The sequence below is a fragment of the Sapajus apella genome, unplaced genomic scaffold (genome assembly GCF_009761245.1).
Source record: "Sapajus apella isolate SASKATOON/1434 unplaced genomic scaffold, GSC_monkey_1.0 scaffold58, whole genome shotgun sequence".
NCBI classification, from domain to species: Eukaryota; Metazoa; Chordata; class Mammalia; order Primates; family Cebidae; genus Sapajus; species Sapajus apella.
In genome coordinates, this window is record NW_022436998.1 from 8460630 (window position 1) to 8481973 (window position 21344).

General features: G+C 38.3%; 1 protein-coding gene across 1 annotated transcript in view; it reads left to right on the plus strand.

The window, feature by feature from the left end:
- The window catches only part of SGMS1 (sphingomyelin synthase 1), an 85575-nt gene that overhangs the window by 32979 nt on the left and 31252 nt on the right, over window positions 1-21344 (plus strand). The window contains 2 exon segments of the mRNA XM_032245615.1: window positions 16044-16406; window positions 16408-16898. Of these exon segments, the coding sequence (XP_032101506.1) occupies window positions 16275-16406; window positions 16408-16898 (623 nt within the window). The 5' untranslated portion in view covers window positions 16044-16274.

Below are 21344 nucleotides of genomic sequence, written 5' to 3' on the forward strand. Positions count from 1 at the left end.
TGATATTCTGACCTCGTGATTCACCTGCCTTGGCCTCCCAAAGTGCTGTGATTACAGGTGTGAGCCACTGTGCCCCTCCTTCTTATCCCTTTTTAAAAAATTAATTAATATAGAATAATAATAACAACAGAAAGCATGCTTTCAGCCATTGTTTTCGGACAGTTGATGAACTTTCAATCTGGCAACTCGTGTCCCCTTTAGTTCTGAGAAGTTTTTAAATTTAAAATATTTCTAAATCTTTTTTTTTTTTTCCTGCATTTTCTTTAACTCTGCTATTCTGATCTTAGGCTTCTAGATTGCTTTTTAATTATTTTCCTCTCTCAGTTTTTCATCTTTCGTTTTGTTTCACATCTGAGATTTTTTTTTCAACTTTTTCTGTTGTTTCTATTGAATTGTTCATATTGACTAAGAAGTTACAGGAATTCCCTCTTTAAAATTCTTTCTCCTTTTTTTGGTACCATCTCTTTCTTTTTTTGACACTTTATATCTTTGAAAATGTTAGTAATAGTTTTTCTTAGTCTGTTTTCCAAGTTCTTTCTGTTTGTTTGTTATCTTCCTCTCTGGCTTTTATATTTATTAGAGAGTTTCTTTAGCCATCTGGTGACTTTTTTTTTTTTTTTAGTTGCTCATTCATATTTTAAAGTAGGCACAAATAAAACTGTTTGGAAACTCTTTGCATAAAGTGAGCTTGTTTATCTGGTTTCAGTGTAAGATGATCAGTATCCTTAAGTCTTTTTTCTTAAAATCCTGGGTGTTTCTAGAAAAAAATTCATCTGATCATTCACCGGAAGTTATTCTAGGTGCCTAAGGAGGTAAAAAGTAAGGACAGATCCTACTTAATTTTTTTTTACAACTTTCGCTTTCTCCCTTGTTTTTAGTAAGATACCCCTGTTTTCAACTGTGTTTGATGTCTCCTACTCTAGAAACTCTCCATTTCTCTTTTCCAGAGGATAAACTTCAATATTCCGTGGTATGGGGGAGAGGCAGTTGCTCAGCTGGACAAAGTGAGAATCTAGAGGAAACTTCTTAAGTGGTCTTTTAACTCTACTTTCACACCATTTCAACATACTTGATGCCACCAATTCCTCATAGTTTTAAGGATATAGGAAGTATCTACTGTTACATAAATCAGAGTGCTTCTTTCCCCTTTGCTGGCTTAGGGCTCTTTGTTTTGGGCCTGCCAGATCAATCACCACTGATTCATGTTCTTCCCAACTTCCGAAATTGTGTTGCTGTTTTCTCCTCTTCTGTTCTCTTTGGCTCTTTTGATTTCTTATTCCTTTTTAAAAAATCCTTTTACTACCATTTCAGAGGAGTTTTTGGAGGCAATGAGATAGAATGATATGTTCAGCGAAATACCTTTTTGGAAATCTGATTCATCTTTCAATTAACTGGATTCAGTTTTCTATTTCCCTTTTCATCCCCCAAAAGAGGATGTGGGTGCTAGGTTGTTGAGATCTTTGAGGCTTGACAAAACGTATCAATTATCTTTATATTTACATACTTTATACTTTTGCTGATTTCACTTCCTCTTTTGACCTGCCTTTAACATTTTGCTCTCTCTTCTTTCCTCCTATAGCATCAGTGGGTCACTTAAGATCTTGGCTTGGAAATTTCACACTATGCAGATAGTGTAAATCTGGACTCTGTATCATTGTGTGCCAGTTTCATGGGTCCAGTTTTTCTCACCTTGAGATTCTTACTTTATTCCAGGGTCTAAGTTTCAGTCCTCTGCCCTGGCTGGGATCTTAAGTCCGGAGAGAAACTAGGGTTTCTCTGTGCCTTCTTTAAACACATCTGTCTTTAAGGAAAAAAAAAAATTCTTGTATTTTCATTGTGGTTTCAATTCTTTATCCCATAGTCTCTTCAAATCTGTTTTATATTCTCAAATTTATGGTTTGGTAAACTTCCTGTTTGTCACACCTGCCAGATTTCCCTTATGGTGGATCATTTCCCTGTGTGATTTATAATTTTCAATAATTTACTCATCCTCAGCAAAGATTGCTTTTTCCATGGGAGTCCTGGGAACCATTGCTTAAAGAAGGGTCTTTAAGGAGCTATTTATATTTGTTTCTCTTTTATATTTACCTTAATTTCTTGGCTTGGAAATTTCACACTATGCAGATAGTGTAAATCTGGACTCTGTATCATTGTGTGCCAGTTTCATGAGTCCAGTTTTTCTCGTCTTGAGATTCTTGCTTTATTCCAGGGTCTAAGTTTCAGTCCTCTGCCCTGGCTGGGATCTTAAGTCCCCAGCCCCTAGCGGCTAGAGTCAAAGTCTGATATTCTTCTGGAATATGTGTTAACATGTATCTTTTCTATTCTGAGTTTGAAATTATTCTTCTTTTGATACATGAGAAATTCATTTTGACTTGATTTAAAACTGATTATAGTATTAAAATTTCAGTAGTTATATTTTATGTATATTTTTATGTGCTTGATGTATAAAGAAGATACATATTTTATTTTAAAACTGATTATAGTATTAAAATTTCAGCAGTTAATTTTATGTATATTTTTATATGCTTGATGTATAAACACTGGGTCTGTGTTCTTGGAACCATAAGTCATCTCCGTTGTATTCTCATTTATTCATATATTCAGGAAACATCTATTAAGTGTGTCCTATACATTAGGCTCTAGAGATTCCAAAGCAAATGAAAGAACAAAGGAAAGTATAAGGTAGGAAGAATATTCCGGGGAGAAGGAACAGCTTTCAAGGTATGGAATGACTGGTTTGTGTGGGAATCTGCTGGAATACTTGGGTATGGGTATAATACAAGCCGAGAGCTTGAAGGGCAAGGCTGAAAAGTACAGGTAAATAAATAGGCTGTATCATGGAAGTCCTTGGAGCTAAGTCAAGACATCTGAACATCATCTTGAGAGCTGTGGAGAGTTTAAGCCTCAAGCGAAGAGATCAGATTATGTACTAAATCTCAGCAGCAGAGGGTTGCAGTTGAGCCAGGCTGGAGGCAGAAACTATAGCAGAAGCAAATGGGAATGGGGAAGAGGGAGTAGATTTGCGAGAGCCTTCAAGATAGGATCTCCAGGAATTAATAATTAAATATAAAGAATGAGAGAGCAAGTAAAGTTGCAAGCCCATGAGCCAGATTCAGTTTGCATGTTTTTTGTTTATTTTTGCTCCTTAAAAAATTGAACTTTAACTGCACCAGGTATGGCTTTCCCTATCCTGTTTGCCACAGTCCCGACCATTGCACATGTTCTATGACCCAAGTTGATTTAATGTGCCTGGGTTCTGATGGATATGTGAACTTGAAAGCCTGATGGAATGACTTCCTTGGGCAGCCTTTTTAGTTTATGCTTGCTTAATCCTGGGGGTGTGAGGAGAGACAGGGATGAAGAGGGATCAAAGAATAGTGGGACTGGGTGACCTTGTTTCTCTGCTCTGACACTGGCTCTGCCACCTCCCCAACCTCCAGTTGCCACCCCCACCCCAACCCCGTTGTCAGCTCTTGACTGACCACTGTTGGATTTTCTGTAGGAAACGGAAGAAAAGAAGAAGGATATGAACTTTTTCTCCGATAGATGCTTTGAAAAACTCATGCTACTATGCCCCTACTAAATTCCACGTCAGACTTCTGATCTTTCTTGCTGCCCAAAAGAATGCAGGATTATTTTTACTCTATAGATGAGTAAACAGAGGTAGTTTTAGTAAGCTGGGCACTGCGGATATGCTTTAGAATACGTTTTCAACGAATCACACTGCCACGTGTGTACCTATGCAACAATTTTGCATGTTCTTCACATGTACCCCAAAACCTAAAATGCAATAAAATAAATAAATGGGGAAAAAAAAAAAGAACTAGTGCACTGCATGGTGCCAAGTACATTAAAAAAAAAAAAAAAAAAAAAAAGCAGAGAATAGTAAAGCATGGCCTCACCCTTTTCCTAAACCATCTGACTTTTTACAGTCTTAACGTACTTTTATGATAGATTCCAAGGAACAAGCAATATTTTTATTCCAGTTAAATGAGGAGCAAATAAGAAGGATTTTAGCTCTCATTTTGATAAAGAATAGGAAGAAAGGAAAGGAACTGAGTGTTGTGTGATAGAAATAGAGAGCCTGTGTTAGACTTTCCCAGGCTTCCCAGGGAGATGAGATCAGTACTGTGTACATCAGCTCATGTGAGAGCTAATGGAATTTGGAAACACTGATTAGGTCCTATGTTCTTGAGTACTGCTACAGTGAATCCGTGTCCAAGTTCTATGAATTAACTAGGCAAATATTAAAATAGTCCTGTTGGTTCAGACTCAGAGGGGCAATTAATCAGTTGAGTGGAAGTAGATTATCCTTTTTTTGGTAATTTAGTACTAAGAATGAAATCCCATGGGAAAAACAATAGTAATTAGTTGTCAGTGGAGCTATTATATTAGTTTTTATTGTAATAGTAACAGGCAGAGTTTTTGTGTAGGCTTTTCTGTTTTGCAGCAGCCTGAGTAGATGGATATTGAAGGAAATCTAGATGATAGAACAATTGTAGAGCTAATAGGTTATTGTTTTCTCTCTGGAATGATGGGAAATATCTGAGACTGGAGTTGCGTTATGCACTTGGATTCAGATTTCAGCTTCATCTTTTTTAATGGTTTGGCTTGTATGCCTGGACCATTATGTCTTGGGAATATGAAGAATTTGGGAACCTAATTATACACAGAAAGCCAAGATTCCAATTATTTAGAGAAATCTGCAGGCTCATTTTATATTTTTTAAGAAAGCTAATGTAGGAAACATGTATTTTAAGTTTACAATGCAGCCTACATATTTAAAAACATAGAGTATGTTTGGGGGAAAAAACCCTTTCCCCTTCTAAATGCAAGTAATGTATGTTTATCAGAGAAATTAGGGAACACTGAAAAAAGTGAAGCAGAAATTTATTTCATAATTCTATTACCCAGAGGTAAGGATTATGAAGTTAATATATACCTTCTAGACTTTTTTTTCCCTATGGATATTTGTAATGTGTGTTTACAAAAGTACTACATTTTGTTTGTAACCTGTTTATTTGTGACAAAGCTATAAATATATATCACTATAGATATGGAAATATAATATAGTCTGTGGTGGAGACTTGGTATTCTGTTGTACAATATATTTAATCAATTCCTACTCTATCACTTTTAGACTTTTTCTAATTTTTTGCCATAATAAATGATTGGATTTCCTGATCACTAAATATTTACACATATTCTGTCACAAAATGACTCAAGTGGAGGCTTAGGGAAGGCGAGACAGAATTAGCTGATGTTGCTGGTGGCAGGACTCTCCATGAAATGTATAAAACAGTGTTATATTTCATATCCTCAGTAAACAACTATAGAACCATGATTTATGATATGAAATCGACATGGTTGATTTATTCTCACTGTGTCATATCTGTTTTGTCTCCCAAAATTCCCTCTTTTCCTCTGCAATATTGAGGGCTACTATGATGGAATGGGTCATTTTGGGAGAGGTGGGAGAAAGAGGGGAAACCATCAATTGCATAAACTATAGGGCAGCTGCTGAGAAAAATGTGGTAAAATCTAACTATTAAACATTATTGAATAATTTTTTTATTTATTAAATAATGTTTAATGTTTAATGGAGGAGACTAAAAGATGTCATTAAGTAAGGCTCTTCGAACAAGCCAAAATGGACAAAAAGGCAAAATACATACATTCCAGCAGCCCTTCTCCTTATATCTTAGCAATGTAGGTCAGTCAGCACACACTTAGCTAAAGGGGCCATTTCTTAGGGAATGATTTTATTTGCTAACCAGAGTTGGACTGTGGAATTGTGAGCACCGCATGTAATAGCAATTTAAAATAAGGAACAATTTAAAGGTTAAGGCATCAAAAGTATCTTCTAAAATTTTTGCAAGGTAGACTGAAATAAATAGGTATGTCCTTCAGATGAAACTATGTGGCTGTTACTCTAACCATTTTTGTTCTTCAACTCTATATCATTTTATGAACTCTTCCTGTTTAACTCTTTAAGTGCTAAATAACAAATCTATAGCTTATTAGATTGCTTTGGAGAAAAGCATTCAAAAGCTATCCAAATTGAATTAGAGAAGAATTGAACACCTAACTCATGAGTATTTCGGTAGGCTACATTGCCTTAAAAGATCTGTTAGGTTACTATTTACTTTTATTTTCTGAGACAAACTCTTGCTCTGTTGCCCAGGCTAGAGGCTGGAGGGCATTGACATGATCTCAGCTCACTGCAGTCTCTGCGTCCTGGGTTCAAGCAATTCTCATGCCTCAGCCTTCTGAGTAACTGGGATTACAGGCATGAGCCACCACACCCAGCTAATTTTTTTATTTTTAGGAGACACAGGTTTTGCCCAGGCTGGTCTCAAACTCCTGGCCTTAAGTGATCCCCTGCCTCAGCCTCCCAAAATGCGGGGATTACAGGAGTGAGCCACTGTACCTGTTCAAGTTTTTATTTTACAAAAAGTTCTAGAAGATATAAAAACTTTTCTTTTTGTTGTTGTTGTTGTTGAACTAATTTAATTCTTTTTGTTGTTGTTGTTGTTGTTGAACTCCCACCAACTGTATAAGAGTGTTCCTATTTCTCCACATCCTCTCTAACATCTGTTGTCTCCCGATTTTTTAATGATCACCATTCTAACTGGTGTGAGATGATATCTCAGTGTGGTTTTGATTTGCATTTCTCTAATGACCGGTGATGATGAGCATTTTTTCGTATGTTTGTTAGCCTCATATATGTCCTCTTTTGAAAAGTGTGTTTTCATATCCTTCGGCCACTTTTCTTGTATATCTGTTTTAGTTCTTTGTAGATTCTGAATATTAGCCCTTTGTCAGATGGGTAGATTGCAAAAATTTTTTCCCATTCTGTTGGTTGCTGATTCACTCTAATGATGGTTTCTTTTGCTGTACAGAAGCTCTGGAGTTTAATTAGATCCCATTTGTCTATCCTGGCTTTTATTGCCATTGCTTTTGGTTTTTTAGTCATGAAGTCCTTGCCTGTGCCTATGTCCTGCAAGATATAAAAACTTTTTTCTGAAATCGAAGCATTTACAAAGAGGTACTTAGTCTTTTTCACAATAAAGTAATATCAATTCTTGATTTGTATTGCTCTTTAACAAGGAAAACCACATGTAGTTTTGTGTTATAAAGTTTGAGCTAAATGCTACATGCCTACCAAATTTTGATCTTGCTTTAAGTCAACTATAAGCTATCAAAGTAAAATCATGTATATACTCCATGTTACTTTTGCTTTTGTTTTTATTATTAAATATATTTATTTTTTGTTACATTTTAAAAGTAGAGATGTGGTCTCGCTATGTTGCCCAGACTGGCCTCTAACTGTATTGTTTTCTAAAGCACTGTCAGGTACAAGCAAATTCCCATAATGAATGTAATAAGTGGATGGAATAAATAATTCCATACTAGGAAACTGAGGCACTGGAGTTGGAGTACAGGTTAGTGCCAGAGCAAGCGTTAGAATATTTAGATTTTCTGAGCATGCTCCAGGTCTAGTTGCGAGGTGCATTTGGTGGTATTCTGATTCTTGAAAACTTACGTTCAGTGTGTAATTTGCATGGTAAATTGTTAACACTGTCTTGTTCTTGAGAATGCCAGATAACAAGATAGTATAATAGAGTTTTTTTGTGAATAAAGATTAAAAAAATTTATAAATGATTTATTTACTAATTTTGGTTAGTAAATTTTTTTTCATTACCTTTACTTTTCTATTTTAAAGACCTGCTTGACTTTGATAATTAACTATACATAGTTTTTACCATGTCATGGCATATTATCTGTTGATTTTTTAAATATTAAAGTCTAAAATGTATATTTTAAGAATTGGAGCCAAATTGAATTTAGCAGATTTCTTTTTTACTAAGTTGAGGTTAAATATAAAATCTTGGTAAGCTTAGAATCTATAATGAACATGTGCTGCTTTTCTCTCCTTTTATTCTAAAGAGCACCATTATGATTTTAAGAAACTTTTTAGACCACTCTTGATACAAACTTAGATATGCGAGGCCATTGAATATTTTTCAGTGGGAGAGCCCTGAAAATCATTTTGGGTCTTGGTCTAGCCCCAAGGGCAACTCTGCTATGTATGAGATTTTAGACAAATCACAATCCCACTGCACTTTACTTATCTCTAAAACTTACATATGAACTAAGTATTTCTGTGCTGCTTCTGTCTCTCAAATTTTGTGTTATTTTGGGATAAAGAATTTATGCATATTTTTCTCTTACATTATTCTTCCCAGTTCTGAAAAATGTCTAGCAATTTGGGCTCTATGTTATTTTTTAGCATTCTCCCAATAATGGATTCAGCATGGCTTTCTGGGTGATGGTGGCAGTTGTTCTCTCAGCCCAGGTTAACATACATACAGTCTTCTGGGTCTAGATGTGATGTTTTATATTCCTTTTTTCAACAACACCACAGTGTGTGAATTCAGGGAAAAGTAACTCAACTCTCCCTGTGCATCTGGGCTCTCGGTTCTCTGAGTAAGTCCCCACCTTTTAGCAGTGACCTTTGAAGTACTAAATAGATGTCCAACAGTTCACTTCCATAGCAGTGAGCTTTTCCCCCTTTTGTACAATTTCACCATCAGTTGCAGGAAAATTTATTTTCCCTTTATTTCAAGTCTCAAGGCTTACTTAAGAAAATAAAAGTTTATTTTCTCTTGAAATTTCAAGGGCTGTCTTTACTCATGTGTGTTGGAATGATTGGGCTTTAAAATTGTCATTTGGAAGTGGCAGCTTCAGTATATATTCATGAAGTATCACTGTGGACCCAGTTGGGCAATAGAAAAGAAGTATAGGATGTTACAAGAAGACCAAGATATACTTCCTGGAGTAATTAGTAGCTTTTATTCCTTTTACATGATTGAATCCTCACAGCAGTAGCAGCCTGTGTGAAGGGAGGTATATCAGTCCATTTTCATGCTACTGGTAAAGATATACCCGGGCCTGGAAAGAAAAAGAGATTTAATTGGACTTACAGCTTCTCATGGCTGGGGAGACCTCAGAATCATGGCAGGAGGCAAAAGGCACTTCTTACATGGCAGTGGCAAGAGAAAAATGAGGAAGCAAAAGTGGAAACCCCTGATAAACCCATCAGATCTCATGAGAGTATGGAGGAAACCGCCCCCATGCTTTAAATTATCTCCCACTGGGTCCCTCTCATAAGACATGGGAATTATGGGAATATAATTCAAAATGAAATTTGGGTGAAGACACAGAGCCAAACCATATCAGTCTACCCCTGGCTCCCCCAAATCTCATGTCCTCACATTTCAAAACCACTCATGACCTCCCAACAATTCCCCAAAGTCTTAACTAATGTCAACATTAACCTGAAAGTTCACAGTCCAAAGTCTAATCTGAGAAAAGGCAAGTGCCTTCCTCCTATGAGTCCAAAGTCTGATCTGAGGAAAGGCAAGTGCCTTCCTCCTATGAGCCTGTAAAATCAAAAGCAATCTAGTTACTTCCTAGATGCAATGAGGATATAGGTATAGAGTAAATACAGCAATTCCAAATGGGAGAAATTGGCCAAAACGAAGGGGTTACAGAGCCCATGCAAGTCCAGACTCCAGTGGGGCAGTCAAATATTAAAGCTCCAAAATGGTCTCCTTTGACTCCAGATCTCACATCTCGGTTACAGTGATGCAAGAGGTGGGTTCCCATGGCCTTCAGCAGCTCCACCCCTATGGCTTTGCAGGGTACAGCCTCCATCCCAGCTGATTTCATGGGCTGGCGTTGAGTGTCTGTGGTTTTTCCATGTGCATGGTGCACACTGTCAGTGGATCTACCATTCTAGGGTCTGGAGGACGGTGGCCCTCTTCTCACAGCTCCACTAGGCAGTGACCCAGTACGGACTCTCTGTCAGGGCTCTGACCCTGCATATCCCTTCTGCACTGCCCTAGCAGAGATTCTCTATGAGGGCCCTGCCCCTGCAGGAAATTTTGCCTGGGCATCCAGGCATTTCCATACATCTTCTGAAATCTAGGTGGGGGTTCCAAACCTCAATTCGTGACTTCTGTGCACCTGCAGGCTCAACACCATATAGAAACTGCCAAGGATTGGGGCTTGCACCCTCTGAAGCAACTGCCCGAGTTGTACATTGGACCCTTTGAGCCACCACTAGAGTGGCTGGGACACAGGATACCATGTCCCTAGGCTGCACATGGTACTGGGACCCTGGACCCAGCCCATGAAACCACCTTTTCCTCCTGGGCCTATGATAGGAGGGACTACTGTGAAGACCTTTGACATGCCCTGGAGATATTTTCCCCATGGTCTTGGGGATTAACATTAAACTCCTTGCTACTTATGAAAAATTTCTGCAGCCAACTTGAATTTCTCCCCAGAAAATGTGTTTTTCTTTTCTGTCACATAGGCTGCAAATTTTCCAAACTTTTATGCTTTGCTTCTCTTATAAAACTGAATGTCTTTAACAGCACCCAGATCACATCTTAAATGCTTTGCTGCTTAGAAATTTTTCCACCAGATACCCTAAATCATCTCCCCTGAGTTCAAAGTTCCACAAATCTCTATGGCAGGGGCAAAATGCTGCCAGTCTTGTTGTTAAAACATAACAAGAACCACCTTTCCTCCAGTGCCCAACAAGTTCCTCATCTCCAACTAAGACCACCTCAGCTTGTACCTTAATGTTCATATCACTATTGGCATTTTGGGAAAAGCCATTCAACAAGTCTCTAGGAAGTTCCAAACCTTCCCTGTCTTCTTCTAACCCCTCTGAACTGTTCCAACCTCTGCCTTTTACCTAGTTCCAAATTTGCTTCCACATTTTCAGGAACATCCCACTCTATTGGTACAAATTTACTATATTAGTCAGTTTTCATGCTGTTGATAAAGACATACCCAAGACTGAGAAGAAAAGAGGTTTAGTTGGACTTACACCTCCACATGGCTGGGAAGGCCTCAGAATCATGGTCGGAGATGACAGGTACTTCTGACATGGTGGTGACAAGAGAAAATGAGGGGAAGCAAAAGCAGAAACCCCTGATAGACCCATCAAATCTCGTGAGGCTTATACCATGAGAACTGTTTGGGGGAACCACCCCTGTGATTCAAATTATCTCCCACTGGATCTCTCCCACAACACATAAGGAGAATGGGAATTATGGGAATACAATTCAAAATGATATTTGGGTGGGGATACAGAGCCAAACCATATCAGTAGATAAGGTAGTTGTTAATCCTATTTCCCAGAGGAAACTGAGACTTGGAAAGGCTAAAGGACTTTGTCAAGAAGGGAAGTAGCTGGATAGACTCTCAAATGCTGGCTCCCTGGCTCACTTGGCTAATACTCCTTCTACCATACCATGCACATAAGACCATTTAATTGTATTGTGTACCATAGATATTCATGGTTTAGGAATTCAGGGAGGAGAAAAGGATTATGAAGTGGAGTAGACAGCTAAGGCTTTACAGAGAAGGACCTTAAAGACTAAGGGAAAAATCTGAACTTTTTGATAAATACATAGAGAATTCTAAGTTATGGGGAAGCACGGGCGTTAGTTTAAGGAAGGAATAATTTTGTTGTTCCAGTTTGTTAATAGAAGCCATTAATTTGTCTTGCTGTCTCAAAGAGGCCTTGATGGGCTCATCTTTGCAAGATTCCAGTTCCTTTGTTAGATGTGTGTTTGCCATGCTTATAACGCCAGTTGGATATTTGATGGCCCGTTATTAAATTGGCTTCTAGCATTTGATTTTTTCCTGTTTTAAAGTTGATTGTCTATATATCTGTTTTGGTACCAGTACCGTACTGTTTTGGTTACTGTAGCCTTGTAGTATAGTTTGAAGTCTGGTAGCATGGTACCTCCAGCTTTGTTTTTTTGCTTAGGATTGTCTTGGCTATACAGGCTGTTTATTTGGTTCCAGATAAAATTTAAAGTAGTTTTTTTCTAATTCTGTGAAGAAAGTCAGTGGTAGCTTGATAGGAATAGCATTAAGTCTATAAATTATTTTGGGCAGCATGGTCATTTTCACGATATTGATTCTTCCTATCCATGAGTATGGAATTTTTTTTTCCATTTGTGTCCTCTCTTATTTCCTTGAGCAGTGGTTTATAGTGCTCTTTGAAGAGGTCTTTCACATCCCTTTTAAGTTGTGTTCCTAGGTATTTTATTTTCTTTGTAGTGATTGTGAATGGGAGTTCACTCATGATTGGGCTTTCTGCCTGTCTATTATTGGTGTATAGGAATGCTTGTGATTTTTGCACATTGATTTTGTATCTTGACATTTTGCTGAAGTTACTTATCACCTTAAGGAGATTTTGGGCTGAGACTATGGGGTTTTCTAAATATACAATCATGTCATCTACAAACAGAGACAATTTGCCTTCCACTCTTCCTATTTGAATGCCCTTTATGTCTTTCTCTTGCCTGATTGCCCTGGCCAGAACTTCCGATACTATGTTGAATAGAGTGGTGATAGAGGGCAGTCTTGTCTTGTGCTGGTTTTCAAAGGGAATACTTCCAGCATTTGCCCATTCAGTATGATATTGACTGTGGGTCTCTCATAAATAACAGGGACATGAGTGAAGCTGGAAATCATCATCCTCAGCAAACTAACATAGGAACAGAAAACCAAACACTGCATGTTCTCACTCATAAGTGGGAATTGGACACAGGGAGGGGAACATCATGCACAGGGGCCTGTCAGGGGGTGGGTGAAAAAGGGGAAGGAGAGCATTAGGACAAATACCCAATGCATGAGAGGCCCAAAACCTAGATGATGAGTTGATAGGCGCAGCAAACCACTATGGCACATGTATACCTAGGTAACCTGCATGTTCAGCACATGTATCCCAGAACTTAAAGTAAAATAACAAGTAAACAGATAAAATTTTTTTAAAAAGTTGATTATCTCTTGAGAGGTTATTTTGTGATTCTTCTTTCCATCAGAGAGAACTGAAATAACACTTTGGCCTCTGTCTGGGGTCTGTGGTTCTCAGGGAGTTTTCTGTCCTGGCTGACTTCCTGTGCTGGGCAAGGGGGAAATGAAAAACCTAGGTGAAAAGCCTGTGTTCATCTCCCTTGGCCTGAATACTCCACTGAGCATATGTCTTTAGAGTTCTCACAGTCACTTCAAGATGTTGAAGGTTCCTTTGGCTGTTTTCCTAACTCTGCTGAAGAGTGTTTGAGGGGAGGCCTTGGGTCTGAGGCCAAGGAGGTCCCCTTTTCTTCCTGACCTTCCGCCAGAACTCCCATTTGGCATGCGTGTGTTCTTGACACTCTCTGGGTAGTACTTGTGGCAATTGAAGTTCCTTTATCATGGCTTTAAGTGGTCAGAGATGCACTTTGGTTTTACATTTCTCTGGAGAATGCCAATCTTATTCTGCTTGCCCATCCAAATTGTTTTACAGCCATTTTCATTCTCAATTGTGTTTTCAGCAGATTTGTTTCCCATTAAGTCATCTACATGTTACTAGGTCTAAGGAATGTTTTGGAAGATACTGAGCAGACATTGATTGAGCACCTTCTGAGCCCCAGGCATGTGAGATATATGGGTGCTTCACATTGCAGCTCTCCACAGTCAGTCACAGGCTCTTGGGGTGGGGGGGGTGGCTAGCCAGACACTTAGTCACAGAAAGGTGTGACAAGGAAAGTGCACAGCACTATGGAAGCGCACACAAACACCTAGTTTGTTTGCAAAGTCTGGAAAATCTTTAAAAGCTATTACTGCCATTTGATTGGTTGTTATATGGGCTGGAAAACTGGGAGTGGACTCTCAGAGTAAGATTGGGACTCCCAGAGTAAGATGGGATTCCTTCTAGAGTAGATTTTGGCCAGCCCAAGCAACATAGTGAGACCCCCCATCTCTACAAGGCATTTAAAAAATCAGCTGGATACAGTGGCATGCACCTGTGGTCCCAGCTTCTTCAGAGACAGAGTTGGAAGAATCACTTGAGCCCAGGAGATAGAGGTTGCAGTGAGTCATGATTGCACCACAGCACTCCAGCCTGAGCAATAGATTAAGACCATGTCTCCCCCTGACAAGGATTTTGGGATTCAGTAGAGATGAGTCCTATAGGAAAAGGGGCAAGGAATAGGACAGCCTTGATGAAGTCAGTTTGAGAAATCCTGGTGAATAGTTCCTTTATTGTAGGATTTCCTGGAGATTTTAACATCCTAATGCATACTGCTGTCCTCAGGAGAGATTACAGTATGCATTCCTAGGCTTATTTGGCTATAGATTTTGTTTTAAAGCTTGGAAGATTTTATCAGATTATTATTTCACAAAAGCATATTCAGGGAAACAGCATTTCAAGCTCTTAAATTTCCAGATCTTTGCAACAGTCATCATTTGAGAAAAAAATTAGCCCACTGGTATATAGAGTTTTTTTCATAGTGAGATGTAGTGGACAGTGGTTACTGGCTATGATAGATAATTTGAGAAAGAAAACAGGATATGGGTACTTACAGACTCATTTGAAAATCACTGCTTTTGGAGCTAGGTTATGTTTCATGAACTTTCACTTAAGATGTTTTAGTTAAATATTGACAACAACCCTGTGAAGGAAATACTTGATTATCATTATCTTCATTTTAGAGGTGACTAAGCTGAAGCTCACATAATGGATTATGTATGGGAGATGCTGAGAGTTGAACTGTGGTCTGTCTTCTGCCAAGGGCCACATTTTATTAGCTATTATTGTGCTTCGTTAAGGAGCTAGGTCTTTTATTTTTAACTTTTCTTGTTTTTTATTTTGTATGATTGTTTAAAAGTAATTTATGCTTATTAAAGAAAAATAGGTGGGAGAAAAGTAGAAAATACCTGCAGAACTATCATCAAGTATAACTCCAGTTAATATGTGATATATTTCTTTCCAGTTGTTTTATGCAATATTATGTAGGTTGAGCATCACTTATCCAAAATGCTTGGGCCCGGAAGTGTTTCAGATTTCAATCTTGGGGGCACCTTGAAATATTTACAGAATACACTCTGTTGAGCATGGATCCATAAGTCTGAAATGCTCCAATGAGCATTTTCTTTGATTATCATGTTGGTGCTTAAAAAGTTTAGGATTTTGGAGCATTTTGGATTTTGAATTTTTGCATTAGGGATTCTCAACCTATGTACAGTAGCTATAGTTATATATATATTATAAATATTATACATATTATTTATGTATGTTTCTATTTATGCATAAATTTATAAAATTTGAATCCTACTTTAGAATATTCCTTACAGATATGCCTTTGGCTATTTTCACATAAGTAATCAGATATTTTAATAAGTAAATCCACTGAACTAGAACTCAGAAACTTATAACACTTCTATGCAGACTGCCACTTGGCCATGGGCAAGTTTCTTGACATTTCTAGAACTCTGATTCTTCATTTATAAATGAAGGAGTTAGATCAGATCCTTAATTTTTAAACCGTGGGGTTCCACAGAACCTGAGAGGGGCTGAGATTAAGAAAGATCAACAGAGCAGTCAGGACCTTGGCCCTTTACCTGTGCTTCAACCCAAGCAGTGGCATTTGTAGATCTTTTATACATATGGGAACTAAGCACATTTGGAAAAGGGGATTCACTGATTTTATTTTCTTTTTGAAAAAAGAATATAGAAGTATTGAGCCAGATGATCTTGAAGCTCAGCAATTCTATGAGTTGCTATATATTATGTACATTTTTAAACATTCTTCACGAGATAAACAAATACATTTTATTCTTTTATATTGTCTCAGGAAGCATGTGAGGACAAAGAGAATACCTGATCTCTTGACCTGGTTGAAAAGTGTCCAAAGCACTCTTAAATTGCTTCTTAGGAAACAGATGATTGGAAATTCTATAAAACATGTCTCCTTTGACAACATCCGTCTTCAGATCCAAGTTAATGCTGTGTCACAGAAGACCAATAACCAGGGAATCAGTGGTACCTGAAACTAATACATGTTTGAAAACTATTGAGTTTACGAATAACTGGTTTTCCACTTTCCTTATGCATATAAGGCTTTGCATTTTGCGGGGGGGGGGCGTAATTTAGAAGTACAGTATCTTGATATTTTCTCTTGCTTTCACAGAAGGAAGAATCCTGCTCAAAAATGAGGTGAATTAATGCTCAGGTGCTCGGGAACCCTGGACAGCTACATGAGGTGTTTAAAAACTGCCCTGACCATCTTGCCAAACAAGTCTCTGCTCATGAAGCCCCACAGGATGAACGAGCCAAGGCAGGACAGTGTCCTGCCCTATTGGAACAGTGACTGCTGACCTGCCAAGAGTGAGCTGGGGTCTGCCTGCTGTCTGTCAGTACAATGACGGAAGTGGTTTATTGGTCACCCAAGAAGGTGGCAGACTGGCTGCTGGAGAATGCTATGCCAGAATACTGTGAGCCTCTGGAGCATTTCACAGGCCAGGACTTGATCAACCTAACCCAAGAGGATTTCAAAAAAGCCCCCCTTGTGCCGAGTCTCCTCTGACAACGGGCAGCGGCTCTTGGACATGATAGAAACTCTGAAAATGGAGCACCATTTGGAAGCACACAAGAACGGCCACGCCAATGGGCACCTCAACATTGGTGTAGACATCCCCACCCCCGATGGCAGCTTCAGCATCAAGATTAAACCCAATGGGATGCCAAATGGGTATAGGAAAGAGATGATAAAAATCCCCATGCCAGAACTGGAGCGCTCCCAGTACCCCATGGAGTGGGGCAAGACTTTTCTGGCCTTTCTTTACGCACTTTCCTGTTTTGTTCTCACCACAGTGATGATCTCGGTCGTCCATGAACGAGTACCTCCTAAGGAGGTGCAGCCTCCACTACCGGACACGTTTTTTGACCATTTTAACCGGGTGCAGTGGGCCTTTTCTATTTGTGAAATTAATGGCATGATCCTTGTAGGACTCTGGTTAATTCAATGGCTGCTCTTAAAATACAAGTAAGTCAAGTAAAAGATCTAAATTTCGATAATTATGGGATTTGCACTCCAAACATCTAATTATTATTTAGAAATGAAATTTATCAACTTGTTGGGATCAAAACATACTAATTTTTGTTTCTTTTTTAACCACATACCCTGTTGGACTAACTTATTGTCTGGAAGCTTTAAAAGAAAACGCTGTTTGGTTGCCTGTTTTATACAAGATTCGTATAGAATGATGAATAAGACTGTTAGAAATGATGTTCTATTTTCACTTAATGAGAAAGGAAACTCTCAGACATCTTCAGACAGACACTGCAGGCTATTGAACAGCAGATAAACCACCTAGTATTGGTTGGTGTTATTAACCCATTAAATAAATAAACAGTTGACCTAAGCACTGTAAATTGGCTGCATAGCTTTTCCCACACAGAGACAGATATCTGGAACCTTAGCAATATGTGTTTAAAGATGTTTCACACAGAATTCAGAACAGCTGTTCCAGAGTGGCTTGGATTGTTGGGAAAACAATACCCTCAGGATATGACTTTGGGTAGGTGGGATGTGGATGGACCTGAATGGATTCACACCTTCTACTACTCCTACTTAAAGCAATATGTGACTGTTCCATTCAAGTTTCTCAGGGTTTTAAGTAGGCAACTCCCACTTATTTTCAGGTGGATCCAAGCTGGCTTTTACATCCAAAGCTCTAAACTCAGCATGGACCCCCTCAGACGGGCTGTTTACTTGGGTTGCCTATATTGTCCCTTCACTGATGTTTGGTTTTCCCCTTAGTTAAGGGAACACCTTATGGTTTCCATGAATGAGGGTTGGAAATTGGTTTGTTAAAGAGCCGAGTTTCTCTCCGGTGGAATGTTTCATGACTCACTGTGTGGTTAAATAATAAGGAATTCATCTTACAGCAAGAAAACAAAATGCACACTGAGAGTTCATGCTGAACTCTCTTTGGCAGAAATGATAAGGTTCTTTCCTAGTATGTTTTATAAGGACTCTTATTTTTTTTACCTGATAAATTATATATCTGCAAATTGAAATAAAAGTAGTTCCTGCCATCTTCCCAGGGATGGACGGTGCTAACAGGTATAAAGAAAGCCGTTTAACTGACCAGTGTTTATATGGGGATGGTTTGACAGTCCTAGAGTTTAAGCTGAATCTGAAATAGAATTGATGGTCTGGGCTGTATTTGACTTGGTGGAGGACCTTTCTTTGTTGTTGTTGTTGCTTTAGTTTTAAGAGGCTAATAAATAGGAATAGGCTTTAGAAATACAAGATACATGGAGTTTATTAAATGCATTATTTTTGCTACCAAACTTTAGTTCTGCTTTTGGCTTTTTGACTTTTAAACTTTTTTCCTAAAAACCCATTGGAACAAAATGCCAGTACTGTACAAAGGCAAGGTCAACTCAAATTATGCTTCCTTGGTTTTTCCTGATGTCGTCGTTTTATTTTTGTAAGTTTGCTCCTTTTCCGGTTTTTCATCAAAATTCTTACATTCAAGCAAATAGTTTACTGCCCCAGAGTATAACTTTGAGTAAATCGTAACAGGTACAAATCCAAATCTTTCACAGAGCCATGACTTTTAGGTAATTTTATTCTAATTCTTATAAAGTATCCTCTTAACCGTAAAAGTATTTTCTTAAAGTATATTAATAATTACAATTTTCCCAACAGAGAATTTTCCTCAACTCTATTTCTCTTTCAACTTTATGATTTTGTGTTTTCCTGGTACTGATTGCGAATACTGTAGTCATTTATATATTTAAATTGCTCAAAACAAGAAGCCAGTTGATTTGTGTCTTGAACAAAATTAACTCAGTGCTGAATGCAGACAGCCTGGGATCTGGCCTCAGTTGTGACCTAACTTGCTGAGTGGTTTGGGTGGGTCCTTACATCTTAGGAACCTAGTTTTTCTCACAAACTAAATAATGGCCCCTCAGTCTAGATGATTTCTGTTTTCATATCCAACTATGTTTTATTTGATTCTAACATCTTTGGATGGGCCAATTATATTTGAATTTTATTAGCTTCAGAGCATTTGTGTCCAGAATGCATTCAACTAAGTTCTCTCTTATTTCCACCTCTGGCGGGATAGGGACGTGGGAAATGAAAGCAAACTGTTGTCATGATCATCCTAAGCATCACCCACCCTGTCCTTCTACTGGGGCCCATCGCTGGTTTCCTGTCTCTTTCCTTCTGACCTCTTCAGTGTATTTGGCCCACCAGACAGGTAGAAGGTAGAAGGTAGGAAGAAAGATACAGATGACACATCAAGCAGTGAAAATGGATAAACTACCTTTCCCTGGCTCTCATAGAGAAGGTTAAAATCTTTTGTAGTATCAGAGGGACCTTTTGTTCCTAGTTATTTGGTTATTGCAATATAGCAGTTTTATTTATCTGGCATTTTGGGTCCTTCTGGTTATAGGATATTCTTAGCAGTTAACCTCTCCCTCTTTTTGTATTTGACTCTTCTAAGGGTTGACCCCTATCCCCCAATCTCCACTAGGAGGTGTGCTGGTTAGGAGCCTGTCTTATACAACTTCTCCAAATTAAGCCTATTTGGCCAGCAATTCCCAACAGGATATTTTTACTTCGATTTGAAGAGTCTTGTATCCTTTAAAAAAATAAGTCTATCCTTACTTCAGTATCTTCTACTATTTAGAGAAGAGTCGTAGGATAAAACTATAGAGGATCACTTAATTAAGAAATGAGATCACTGGAATTTGTCCAAAAACTCCCAACAACAAACCCTTTAACTAAATGTTTGAGGTGCTGGAAAATCTTCATATTGAATATGTGACATTATAACATTTGGTTCTATCCTTATGTTGTATACAATTGTCCTTTAATGTTAAACATGGGTTTTGGGGGTTTTTTTTTGTACTTTTATTTTTCCCTTCTTTCATTCTTAATGTCTCCCCTGCATATCTGTATGTATATATGTTTATATATACGTAAATCCACATGATATTTCCATGACCTCCCAAAATGGAAAGCAAAATAATGCCTGTCCTTGAGAACTTTTTTGGTTTTTAAAATTGTAAATAATGTTGTCTCCCCATTTAGAATTGGACTTTCAAGCCACTGACTAGGAAAAATTCCTGGGAAATCTCTGCATTTGTGTCAGACTTCACTGCAAAACAGGTATCCCTTGTTTTAAGAAAGCATGATAAAGAATATATTAAACTTACAGATTTGATGAAGGCTGAAGATGTTAAGGATTTTTCATGCATGGTTAAATCATGGCTAACACAGTGGCACCTATGTGTGATACATGTGGCTCAGCTCTACAAGAACATGGTGAACACCTGAAGAAAAAGCCAAGGAGCAGGACTATAGAGTTTCCAAATCACCAGAGAAATTATTATGATTTAGTGTGGTGGTTATAGGTTCCTCAAACTCAACTTGTGTAAAACCAGATTTACTAACTATATTTTTCTTCCAACTTATTCTTCCTCCATCTGGCCAGTGGCATTTCCTAGAAACCTAGAACTCCTCAGTTCCTTTTATCCAGATAGTCACTAAGTTCTTTCAGTTCTAATTTTAGATCCATCTCTTCTTTCCATTTCTACTTAGAGCTCCATCGTGGGTGCTCAGATGGAGAACCAGCTCCTTAGCCTGAACTTCAAGGACCCTCAGTATCTGGTCCCAGTCTGTCCTGCCTTATCTCTAGCTACTTCACTCCACAGTTTTCCTCTAACACTTTAAGCCCATGTTACATTCCATTCTATTAGTTGTATATATGTCTCATTCATTGCTAAATTGTAAATTCCTAAAGGGGAAAAACTAGATCCTATTCATCATTCACCTTTCCCAGTACCTGGCACATAGAAAGTCCACACCTAAAATTCATTCATTCATTCAACTAGTATTTATTGAGCAGTACACCATATTCCAGACACAGATAGACCCTGGGGATGCTGCAGTGAGCAAAGGATCCTGATGCTTTCATGAAGCTTATATTCTGGCCAGTGTAAGGAAGGCAGTGAAAAATGAATAAATGATATCGGCCAGAACGATGGAGAAATATAAAGCAGTACAAAGGGCTAGTGAGTGTTGGAGAGAGTGGGGAGAGACTGGTATTTTAGATTGAATGATCAGAAAAGTCCTCTAATTAGGTGTTGGTTGAGCAGGCATCTGAATCAAATGAGAACAAATACCATGCATGTGTTTGGGGAAGAGTAGTTGAGGCAGGAGACCCAAAAAGTGCAGAGTTCTGGCACTTACCTGAGGAACAGTCAAGGGCCCATGTGGTTGAGTGAGCTAGGGAGAACTCTGATGCAGGAGGCCAGTAAGGTGTTAGCCATGTGGGCAATGGATGGATAAGGAGTTTGGATTTTATTTCATGTGTGCAGTAAGTCATTAGGGGAGAAGGATACAAAAATAACTGGTGTTTAAAAAGAATTAAACATATTTAAAAGAATGTGGCTTCATTACAGAGACTAG